The sequence below is a fragment of the Myripristis murdjan genome, chromosome 13 (assembly GCF_902150065.1).
Source record: "Myripristis murdjan chromosome 13, fMyrMur1.1, whole genome shotgun sequence".
In the NCBI taxonomy this organism is placed as follows: domain Eukaryota; kingdom Metazoa; phylum Chordata; class Actinopteri; order Holocentriformes; family Holocentridae; genus Myripristis; species Myripristis murdjan.
In genome coordinates, this window is record NC_043992.1 from 38,516 (window position 1) to 50,593 (window position 12,078).

Consider the following 12,078-nt stretch of genomic DNA (forward strand, 5'->3'; position numbering starts at 1 on the left):
GCCGTCTCCGCTGTCACTCTATGTGGTTGTAAAAAGCACCTGAGGACGCCCACAGCGGAGTTTGTGTGAATAGCTGCTGGCCAACCAGCCAAACAGACTGATTTTTTCACTTTTTATTTCGTCAGGTGGCAGTTCTAACAATAGTTCAGCATGCTGCTTTGAAATGAGAGCTTTTATCAGGCACATAATTCCTGCTTCTAGGGAAGCAGGAATTATCCATTTTTACTAACCATGTTTTAAAATGTCAAGCTTATAGAACTGTAGAGCCTCAACAACAGAGATTTTTTTTTTTTTTTTTTTTTTTTTTTCAAATAAGAGCAAGGCAATGGACACTAATCTCTTTGTATTTAGGTAGTGTCAAACATTTATTTTATTTATGTTTCTGTATGGTGTTGTTGATGTACAGTATGATGCACAGTTGCACTAAAGACAAGAACTCAGTTAAATTACCTGCTTGTCTTTCTTTAGTTGCCTTTAACTTACAACATTACAGAATTATTAAATACTTTTAGTCAGTATAGATATTCATATATGCAGTATAAACATTAATGTCAATCTCTTACTAGTTTTTATTTTTTTTCTGATTATGGTCGTTTGCTTGTTTATTTGATCAGCTCTACATGACATGAAATTGCAGTCATAAATGCAAAAAACATCAATTTTCAGGGGCGCCGCCTTGGAGCGCTTTTACGTCCCCACCCAACCAAACCTACACTCTTAGAAATAAGGGTTCCAAAAGGGTTCTTCATGAGGGGCTCAGGTTCTAACCAGAACCATTTGCTTCTGAAGAACCCTTTTTTGGAGAAAGGGGTTTTCAAGGGTTCTTTGTAACACTAAAGGTTCTGGTAAGAACCGTTTTGATCCAGAGAACCCTTTTTGGAGGAAAGAGTTCTTCAAGTATTGTTGAAAACATGGGTTAAGATCCCCACCCTACATCCTACATTAATGTAATTAAACTTGCTCAATAAAGAGGCAAATAAACAAATCTAATCATCCCAGGGAGAATTTTGCTGTTGAAAAGACACTTAAACAGGGTACCAGCACTGAGTCTTGAACCCTGCTCTCCCATGTAAAAGATAAATGTGATACCACTCATCCACCACTGCTATGTAATTAAACAATACATGTTGAATAGACCTCTATCCTGTCTTGAACCCTCAATCTTCAAAATAGCACTGCTATGCTGTTACCTACTGAGCCACCATGCTATATTGTTATGCTATGCAACTACAACCTCTGGAGGGAGGAGCTCATGAGCCATCAAAAGAAAAATAAGAAAAAGGTATTTTCTTTTTGTACTGTGGGCAGTTAACCATCCTCATCTATTTTTCCTTGAGTATGGATAGTGCAGGCGCTGGTGGGATGATAATGTTGGGACTTGAACCCCAATCTCCCAGAGGAAACGCTGAGGTTCAGTGTGTCAGGCCAGGGAGCTGGCTACCCTGCCAATGGCCATGTGGGAGCTAACAGTTGGTTTTAATGTGGATTGCGTCACATGGTCTGCCCTTCTCAGCAAAACAGGTGTGACACATCAATAGTGATTACTGTGGTTAGAGGCCAGACTGAAGTGACAGAAGATCAGAAACTTCAGAGAATTAAGGTAAGCTAAATATGATTTCTTATTTCAGCAATCTTGACTCTAGCTAATGACTTTTTATGGTGAAAGGTGGACTATTTTAATGCATGCATTTGTTTCTTGTTTTGATTTTTTTTTTTTTTTTTTTTGTAGAATGAGTTACACAGCTTGAACAACAACTGAAGTGTGCCACTGGCTTGAGCAAGAGGGTTATAACTTAATAACTTGTATTCCTTTTTGTTTTGAAGAGAATGATATTGATGGAGCAACCCTCAAAATTCTCTCTGAGAGGATGTCAGAGAGATTAATCCCATCAATAAAAAAACAAGCACAATTCCTCAAGTATCTCGAGCAGTTGAAGTCATCATCATCATCGCCATCATCATTTTCCCTGGAGGGATACAGTGATGCAGATGCTTTAATAGAGGCTTTTAACAGCCATTGCTCGGTCATCATAGACAAAGTGGCACCTGCTAAATCAAGCATTGTCTCGCACAAAAATCATTGCCCCTGGATTGATGAACCTATAAAGAAGAAACTGTCGGAAAGTAGAACGTCTATGGAAAACAACATAACTAGAAGTACATAGGATTCATCTTAAGGAATTGAGAACCTCCTTAAATGAAAGCCTAAGAAATGCCAGAACCCAATACTTCTCTCAACTGATATCTTTGAATAAGAAAAATCCCAAAACCCTGTTTGACACCATACATTCATTAGTATCTCCAAACACCCCTCTTACTCCGGTGTTCTCCCAAGCAGACAGTAATGCACCCCTTACTTTCTTTGTAAGGGGTGCATTACAAAGATTAAAAATATTAGGGGAAACCCCTCACCACCATCTTGTCATGGGTCTTCCTGTGTGTTGTCCCCCCCTAATACTTGGCCCTCCTTTAACCCCGTGACATTACATACTGTCTCTAATGTTCTTGATAAAATGAAACCCTCCTCCTGTCCTTCAGATGTTCTCCCTACCGTGCTGTTCAGAAAGTCTTTCAAGTCCATCGGCCCTTGTATTGTTGATGTGTTTAATTTATCTCTTGTAACTGGGGTTGTTCCCTGCTTCTTTAAGCATGCTGTTGTCGAACCAATACTGAAAAAACCTAGCTTGGATCCATCACTTCCTGGAAATTACAGGCCAATTTCTAAACTCCCATTTGTGTCAAAAATCTTAGAAAAAGTTGTGGCAGAACAACTCACTGTTTATTTAGAAAATCATGAGATCTATGATAAATTCCAGTCAGGCTTCCGTAAAGGTCAGTCTACTGAAACTGCATTACTGAAAGTTTCAAGTGATATTTCGTTGTCAGCCGACTCAGGGGAATACACTGTCCTGGTTTTATTAGACCTGTCATCTGCCTTTGACACAGTTGACCATGACACTCTGATCACGAGACTTGGTGACCTGGTTGGGATGTCTGGCTCAGTTTTACAGTGGTTCTCATCATATCTGTCAGGTAGAACCTTTAGTGTTTGTGTGAACCAGATTATGTCCGATACCACTGAGCTTACTTGCGGGGTTCCCCAGGGCTCTGTCCTGGGGCCAATTTTATTTCTTTTGTACATACTCCCTCTAGGAACAATAATCACGTCCTACAACAATGTATCCTACCATTTTTATGCTGATGACATTCAGTTGTATTGCAGATTTAAACCTGCCGAGCTCCATAAACTGTCCTCCTTAGTTGACTGCTTGACCAACATCAAAAAATGGTTAAATGACAATTACTTGAAGCTTAATTCAGATAAAACAGAAACTTTGATTATTGCGCCAGATGACAAAATCCCTCGGATCAGGCAATACATTGGTAATGTCTTAGGCTCATCGGTCCAGCCTAGCCTCAGAAACCTAGGTGTCATCCTTGACTCTGCAATGTCGCTAGAGCAGCACTCCAGACAATTAATTAGAAACTGCTTTTTCCACTTGAGGAACATTGCAAAATTAGGTGACATGGTGTCTAAAGCTGAACTTGAAATGGTCATTCATGCTTTTATCTCTTCTCGTCTGGACTATTGTAATAGCCTTTTTACCTGTCTAAATAAGAAAGAGCTTGATTGTACAGAATGCAGCTGCACGGCTTTTAACTTACACTCACAAAAGGGCACACATCACTCCTGTTTTAGCCTCTCTACACTAGTTACCAGTCCTTTTTAGAATAAATTTTAAAAATCTGGTCCTTACTTTTAGAGCTCTCCATGGCCAAGCACCCCCCTACATCTCTGATCTGATCACACCTCATGTACCTGCCCGTACTATGAGGTCGTCAGATCAGAGATTACTAGTGGTTCCTCACACCCACTATAAGACCAGAGGTGACCGGTCTTTTCAGGCAGTGGCACCTAAACTGTGGAATGCCCTGCCACACTCCCTACGGTGTTCTGATTCTGTGGACACTTTTAAGAAACACCTGAAAACATTTTTATTTATGCAGGCTTTTAACTAGTGTGTTTTTATGTTTTATGTTTTTTCATATTTGTTGTTTTATTGTTGTATTTTATTCACACTGATATGCACTGTGTTTTTATTGTTGTGTTTTTTTTTTTTTTCATTGTGGTATTTTTATTCTATTTTATTTTTACTCTATTTTATTTTATTTTATTGTAAAGCACTTTGTGATTTTTATCTGTGAAAGGTGCTCTATAAATAAACATTACTTACTTACATTACTTATCATCATTGTCAACAACAACAAGAAATTGGAACAGGTAAAATGCTGTCAAGATACTGTAATTCTGGTCATTTGTGGGGGAAACTTTATTTCTCTACTAGTTACAGTCTGTTCATTACTATTTCACACAGCTCGGTCTAACATATTCTTGCATTTTTCCATATTACAAAGACCTCATGATGAGCAAACAGCTGGACCTGCTTCACTGGGTCAGTTTGCTTTCCTCAAAGCATTAAAAGATACACTTGAGGCAAAGGACCCAGAACTTTTGTCCCCTCGGAGAAATGATCTGTCACTGTATGACATCCTCAGCAGCCAAACAATTTAGGTTACTTTTATCATTATTATGGAAAACTACTGCACATTGTAGCTTTAAATTGAGATTATACTCCTGTTCGTAAGCCTGTTCATACGCAGATGTCCCTTCATGCGGGAGAAAATTGGTTCAGGACGTGAGTAAGCACAAAATGAGTCTGTTAATGTATGTTTGCATATCTTAATTGTATAGATATAGCTACTGTACATACTGTATCTCAGTATATAATAAACAGAAAATGCATTCACCTAATGTTCACATTTGCCAAAAATGAGTGTGTCTATCTTTTACTGTATAGGTGTATTTTACAAAATGGCTTGATGTTGACAAATCTGGACAATACTGAGGTCAACAATCATCTCATTTTCGACTGCACTATCCCCTTAAGTAAACAATTCCTCTCTTGGTTGTAGGATGATTCCTACAACCAAGAGAGGAATTGTCTCTAACAAGTTCAAAAAGGAAAGGCGACCCCTTATTGGTGACTCAATGGTGCAACAAATGTGTCCAAAATTTTCTGTAGCAGGATCTGGAAAGAAGCGCCATACTCCGGGTCAACCAAGCCAGCTTCTCTACATAACCAGGCCCGCTGTAAGTCTTTGGAAACAACATATAACTTAAGCATACTTTTTAAAAAATGATGTACACCTTATCTTAGTGGTTACCTCTTACCATATTGTTGTGCCATTTTTCATGCATCATAGGCTCAGGAAGATGGAGACTTTGGAGAGGATGAAAGGACCATTCAAGCTCATATCCAAAATATGTCTACAGAGATGCTTAAAGTACACTTTGGTAACAATTTTAGTTTATGTTTGGGGTCAAACTGACCCCTAAAAGATGTTAGTAAATTTGAACATAACAGGAGGGTTAATGTGGAAACTTTGTGGTGTTCCCTCACTTTCATCTGATTCTATTCCACTCTCACCATTAGTGCTGTATGTGCCCATATGCTGATTGCTCTCATTGGACCATGCATTATTTTATTGTTTGTAGATAGTTAACTGCTTCATCTGGTGCAGTGTAAGTCTACCTTGGATTGATGCTTTTATCTTCTCTCTCTGCCATGTCACCATTGCTGGAGATTACATGATGTGATTATGATGCATAATCACAATATGATGTGTCTGGCCTGAGTCTTATCATGTTGCTGATTCCACAAGACCTATGCTCACTTTTGACTTGTTTTCCCCTCGGACCTGCAAAGCCTCTCTTCTTCTGTTGGACTGTCCTCAGAGAGTCTCCCCTCCTTATCCAGCATTGTTCCAAGTTTTTTAAATAAAAGAAAAATTCTCATTAAAATTGTTTGAATGTGTCCTCAATCTCAACATTATAAACAACCACAATATAGTGTAAGTAATGAAATAATTGTTTTGCCTGATCTGTAGAATACAATATGGTTCTTCATAGAACCCTCAGAAAATGGTTATTGGTGAAACCCTTGAAATATGAAAGGGTTCTTGGTGAAACTCCCTGGATGGGTTCTAGATGAAACCCTATGAAGGTGGAATGGTTCTGGATGGAACCTCCAGTAAGGGTTCTTTGTAGAACCTCTCATGGAGGGTTCTGGGTGGAACCTTTCACAGACGGTTCTAGGTATAACCCTCCAAAAGGGTTCCAGATGTAACCTTTATAAAAGGTTCTACCTGGCACCAAAAAGGGTTCTCCTTCCATCAAGAACCCTTTCATATTTGCCATGGCGGCGCGCATAGACGCAGTGGCTACAGCTCTCCACTCTCGGTGCCGTATTATATGTTTTTGTATGTGTGAACGGTTGTGTTTTTAGCTTAAAATACCACCTTATGTTGGGCAATGTACGCATACAGTCGTCAGCACCTTTTGAGCTTGGGATTGTGCTGCGAGGTACCAATTTCGCCTGACTTTCATCGCTACCAGGACATTCCGGAGGACGCCGTTAGAACGCCAGCGTCTCCGTGGATAGTTCTTCCCAGTGACAAGTCCAGGAGGAAACGTAAACAAGCAAAGGAAACAACAGTTATCAGGACCTTTTGAGCTTGGGATTGCGCTGCGGGATGCCAATTTCAACGGACTTTCATCGCTGCCAGGACATTCCGGAGGACTCCGAGGCTGCAGGGCCGGTGCGTTGACACGGCTGAAAGGAAAGCCCTTTGGGCCGCCGCCTCCCAGCATTTTCCAGTGCCAGGTCCATGGCGAACACGGGATGACGAACTGTGCTTGCACATCCAACAAGTGTTTCCGTGACTGTTGCATTTTTTCTGATATCAGAGACATGGCTGCAGCCATCTATTACTGGACTTGACTATTCAACTAGCAAGATGCACGATGCTTTCTATTCTCCCCTGCACCGACAGGACTGAGCCTAATTTCGTTGCATTATTATACGTATATGATTGTGCAATGACAATAAAAATCTATCTATCTATCTATCTATATTTCAAGGGTTTCACCAATAACCATTTTCTGAGGGTTCTATGAAGAACCATATTGTATTCTACAGATCAGGCAAAACAATTATTTCATTACTTATACTATATTGTGGTTGTTTATAATGTTGAGATTGAGGACACATTCAAACAATTTTAATGAGAATTTTTCTTTTATTTGAAAAACTTGGAACAATGTTGGATAAGGAGGGTAGACTCTCTGAGGACAGTCCAACAGAAGAGGAGAGGCTTTGTAGGTCCGAGGGGAAAACAAGTCAAAAGTGAGCATAGGTCCTGTGGAATCAGCAACATGATGATAGGACTCAACACCACAAAGTTTCCACATTAACCCTCCTGTTATGTTCAAATTTACTAACATCTTTTAGGGGTCAGTTTGACCCCAAACATAAACTAAAATCGTTACCAAAGTTTACATGTCAAGTACTTTATGTTTCTTTGTTGACTACCTAAATAGCCCTTTAAATAAAACATAACACATGAATTTCATGTTTACTCAATAGTTCCCATTACATTAGAGAAACTCATTGAATATGAAGCAAAAAAAAAAAAAGATGTCACACAGTGATGCTCTTTGAACAATCTTTATTGCCATTTGATCCAGCTGTGTGACCATTTTGTGATCAGCCTCAACAAGGAATTGTGCCTTCATCTCCCACAGATGCTGAAAGGAGGGACAAAAATATATTAGCTCTAAATACTTGATTATCATAAATGCAGTAATAGACATGAAATTAAATATGATCAATTCAACTATTTTAGGAAGCCCCAGTGCTGGAAACTTTTCAATGATTTCCTCAGCCTTGGCATTTGCCATGAAGGTTTTCGGTAAGCATGTGTTCGTCTCATTCCCTCCTTTAATGATTTCTCATCTGGGTGTACTTTAAGCATCTCTGTAGACATATTTTGGATATGAGCTTGAATGATCCTCTCCAAAGTCTCCATCTTCCTGAGCCTATGATGCATGAAAAATGACACAACAATATGGTAAGAGGTAGCCACTAAGATGAGGTGTACATGATCATTTTTTAAAAAGTATGTTTAAGTTATATGTTGTTTCCAAAGACTTACAGCAGGCCTGGTTATGTAGAAAAGCTGGCTTGGTTGACCCGGAGTATGGCGCTTCTTTCCAGATCCTGCCACAGAAAATTTTGGACACATTTGTTACACCATTGAGTCACCAATAAGGGGTCGCCTTTCCTTTTTGAACTTGTTAGAGACTCACGTAAATCATCCTACAACCAAGAGAGGAATTGTTTACTTAAGGGGATAGTGCAGTCGAAAATGAGATGATTGTTGACCTCAGTATTGTCCAGATTTGTCAACATCAAGCCATTTTGTAAAATACACCTATACAGTAAAAGATGGCCGACGAGTGAACGCTGGCGCAACTTGCTGCCGCTGCTCGCCGGTATCTTTTGAACTTTTAACGTTTTAACCTTCCAGACTGTCCTGATTCATCCTGCGGTTTTCTGACCTAATCGGACAGTGTAATTCCCTTCACTTGGAATAGTTCCACGATCTGCCGGCACTACCGTCTGTGTGAGACTTCTCTAACCTGTAGCTCACCTGGCGTTTTCTAAGTCCGTCAATGCTTCCAAGTCCTCATCCACAATGTGGGCTGGTAGGATATACATCCTGCTTGTCTGTGCCTGGCTCTTTCTGCTGCCTGTTCACCTGCCAGTGACGGGCTTGCTTCAGTACTCGGCCACCGACCTGCTCCGGCTGCGCTACCACCTGCCTGGACCTGCGCCGGAGGTTCTCCACCTTCACCCGGACATCGCCTTCCAGCCCCGCCGGAGATACATCCACCGAGGGTCCCGCCGGAATTTCCACCATGACAACTCAACAGCAATAAAGTCCATCTGGTCCAGCTCTCGTCGCCCTCCACGCTCCACCAGCCGGGCTGTCGACCACAGTGTGCTAGCCCGCCTAGCTCGGTCGGCTAACACTTCCATCAGCTGTGACAGCACCTCACTCAACTTCGCTCTGCTCAACATTCGCTCACTGACAAGCAAGGGACATCTCATTCAAGACCTCATCACTGACCGTAAGCTAGACTTTCTTTGTTTAACCGAGACATGGCAACAGCCTAACGACTTCTCTCAGCTAAATGAATCCACTCCGAGTGGGTTTGTTTACATCTGTCAACCCCGTGGCTCCGGCCGGGGAGGAGGTCTCGCGGTAATTCACCGCGAGAACTGGAAGGTCTCGCCAGTGTCTGTGCCTGTGTCCAGCTCGTTTGAATCTACTGTGTGCGAGCTGTCTGGTCCCATTCCAACCATCAGTGCTACTGTCTACCGCCCCCCCAAACCGAATAATGAATTTTTAAATGACTTTGCTGCCTTCCTCACCCATTTATCATCTCTCTCACCTAACATAATACTACTGGGTGATTTCAATATCCACATGGACAATATCAACCTGCCTCTCACCAAAGACTTCACCTCCTGTTTAGAGAGTTTTGGATGTCAGCAACATACCACTTTTCCCACACACTCCAAAGGACACATTCTTGATTTAATCTGCTGCTCTGGTGTCACTCCTTCCGACCTTACAGCTGATGAACTCCCCATAACTGACCACTTTCTCCTCTCATTTACAGTGAATCTCACTCTCTCCATCTCCAAAAAACCCCGCCTCATTTCATTTCGGAATATAAAGAATATTAACCCTGCCACTCTCACCTCAAGTATCCACTCCTCCTTCCTCCCTGATTTCCACAATCTATCCACCCCTGACGATCTGGTTTCTCATTACAACACTGGTCTTAATAGCATTCTCAATTCCCTTGCTCCGTTAAAAACCAGACCTGTTTCTTTCTCTGTCTCCGCCCCTTGGTTCACCCCCGATCTCCGTCTCATGAAAGCCAAAGGTCGGCAACTGGAACGACTCCACAGGAAAACTGGTCTCACTATTCACAAGGAAATGTACAATAACCACATACTACGTTATAAGGACTCCATCGCCAGCACCAAAACCCACTACTACTCCAGTATAATCACTGCCAACAAAGGAAACTCCAAGTCACTCTTCTCCCTACTCAACAATATCACCCAACCCCAGGACTCTCTCCCTCCTCACTTCTACACAACCTCCTTCTGCAACTCCATTATGTCATTTTTCACTGAAAAAATCAAGAACATCCACAAGCAGCTTGGATCAATCCCTCACCTCAGCATCTCAGCCGACTCTCACCCGTCCCCACGCCCATTCTCCTCCTTTCATCTACCCACTCTCTCAGAAATCACAGAACTCATCCAGAAATCCAAGCCGTCCACCTGCCAACTGGACCCCCTCCCCACACAACTTGTTAAAGCCTGCTCCCCCTCCCTGGTCCCCCTCATCTCTGCCATCATCCACTCCTCTCTCACCACTGGAACTGTCCCTACATCCTTCAAAATTGCTGCCATTACTCCAATTCTGAAAAAACCCGGTGCCGACCCCTCCAACCTCAACAACTTCCGTCCTATATCTAATCTACCTTTCACCTCCAAAATCCTTGAAAAAACAGTTGCCTCCCAACTCCATTCTCATCTATCCCACAACAACCTGTATGAACAGTTCCAGTCCGGTTTCCGTCCACTCCATAGCACTGAAACAGCACTTATCAAAATCACCAATGACCTCCTCATGGCAGCTGATTCTGGACTCCTCACCATCCTCATCCTCCTCGACCTGAGTGCAGCCTTCGATACCATCTGTCACACCACCCTCCTCAACAGGCTATCTTCCATCGGCATCACCCACACTCCATTACACTGGTTCACATCTTACCTCTCTGGCCGCACTCAGTTCATCCAGCTCAAGTCCCTTAAATCCATCCCCTCCTCCGTTACTTCTGGCGTGCCCCAGGGCTCTGTCCTGGGGCCCCTACTCTTCATCATCTACCTCCTTCCCCTCGGCAATATCTTCCGCAAATTCAACATTCATTTCCACTGCTATGCTGATGACACCCAGCTCTACCTTACCACCAAACCCTCGTCCTCTCTCCCGCCCACCTCCCTTACCGACTGCATCTCTGAAATAAAAACCTGGCTCACCCAAAACTTCCTCAAACTAAACAGCAATAAAACCGAGGTTCTCCTCATTGGCACCAAATCCACTTTATCCAAAACCGACAGCCTTTCTCTCACAATTGACAACTCCACTGTTTCACCCTCCCCCCAAGTCAAGAGCCTCGGTGTCATCCTGGACAGCACACTATCCTTTCAATCCCACATCAACAACATTACCCGGTCTGCCTACTTTCATCTACGGAACATCAATCGCCTCCGCCCCTCCCTCACCCCCCGCACTGCCGCCATCCTTGTTCACAGCCTCATCACTTCCCGCCTGGACTACTGCAACTCTCTCTTCTTCGGCCTCCCTCACAAATCCCTCCATAAACTTCAACTGGTCCAGAATTCAGCTGCCCGCATCATAACTGGAACCCCCTCCATCCACCACATCACTCCTGTCCTTCAACAACTCCACTGGCTCCCGGTTCAGTTCCGCATTCAATTCAAAGTCCTCCTGTTTACATTCAAGGCCATCCACAACCTCGCCCCCCCATATCTGTCTGATCTCCTCCACGTTCCCACTCCCTCCCGTGCCCTAAGATCCTCTTCCTCCATACACCTGTCTGTCCCCTCCGCCCGTCTCACCACCATGGGGAGCAGAGCATTCAGCCGCTCTGCTCCCCGTCTCTGGAATTCATTACCACCCCAACTCAGAAACATTGACTCATTCACCCATTTCAAGTCACAACTCAAAACACATCTGTTCAAAACTGCTTACCTCACCTGATGTCTATTTCTCTGCTTCTTTCTGGTGTTTTATGCTTTATTCTTATTGCTGCTGCTGTTTTTTTTTTTTTTTTTTTTTTTTTTTTTTTATATATGTCCTGTTGTTTTAAACGTGTTCTGATGTTTTTTTAAATATGTCCTGTACGGCGACCTTGAGTGCCAAGAAAGGCGCCTTTAAATAAAATGTATTATTATTATTATTATTATTAAGATAGACACACTCATTTTTGGCAAATGTGAACATTAGGTGAATGCATTTTCTGTTTATTATATATTGAGATACAGTATGTACAGTAGCTATATCTAT

The 12,078-nt window shown here is 42.3% G+C and overlaps 1 protein-coding gene across 1 annotated transcript; it reads left to right on the forward strand.

The window, feature by feature from the left end:
• The first annotated feature begins 8,598 nt into the window (after positions 1 to 8,598).
• Positions 8,599 to 11,772, forward strand: LOC115370421 (uncharacterized). The gene is made up of 2 exons (XM_030067437.1): positions 8,599 to 9,034; positions 9,545 to 11,772. Exons 1-2 carry the CDS (start codon positions 8,599 to 8,601, stop codon positions 11,770 to 11,772), a joined length of 2,664 nt encoding a protein of 887 aa, XP_029923297.1.
• Positions 11,773 to 12,078: the final 306 nt, after the last annotated feature.

What these genes read in the sequence shown, in the direction of transcription:
- LOC115370421 (XM_030067437.1), top strand. Translation starts at nt 8,599, where the DNA reads ATGTGGGCTGGTAGGATATACATCCTGCTTGTCTGTGCCTGGCTCTTT. An exon ending in TCAAGACCTCATCACTGACC is followed by an intron (nt 9,035 to 9,544) that starts GTAAGCTAGACT and finishes CCGACCTTACAG; the next exon opens with CTGATGAACTCCCCATAACT.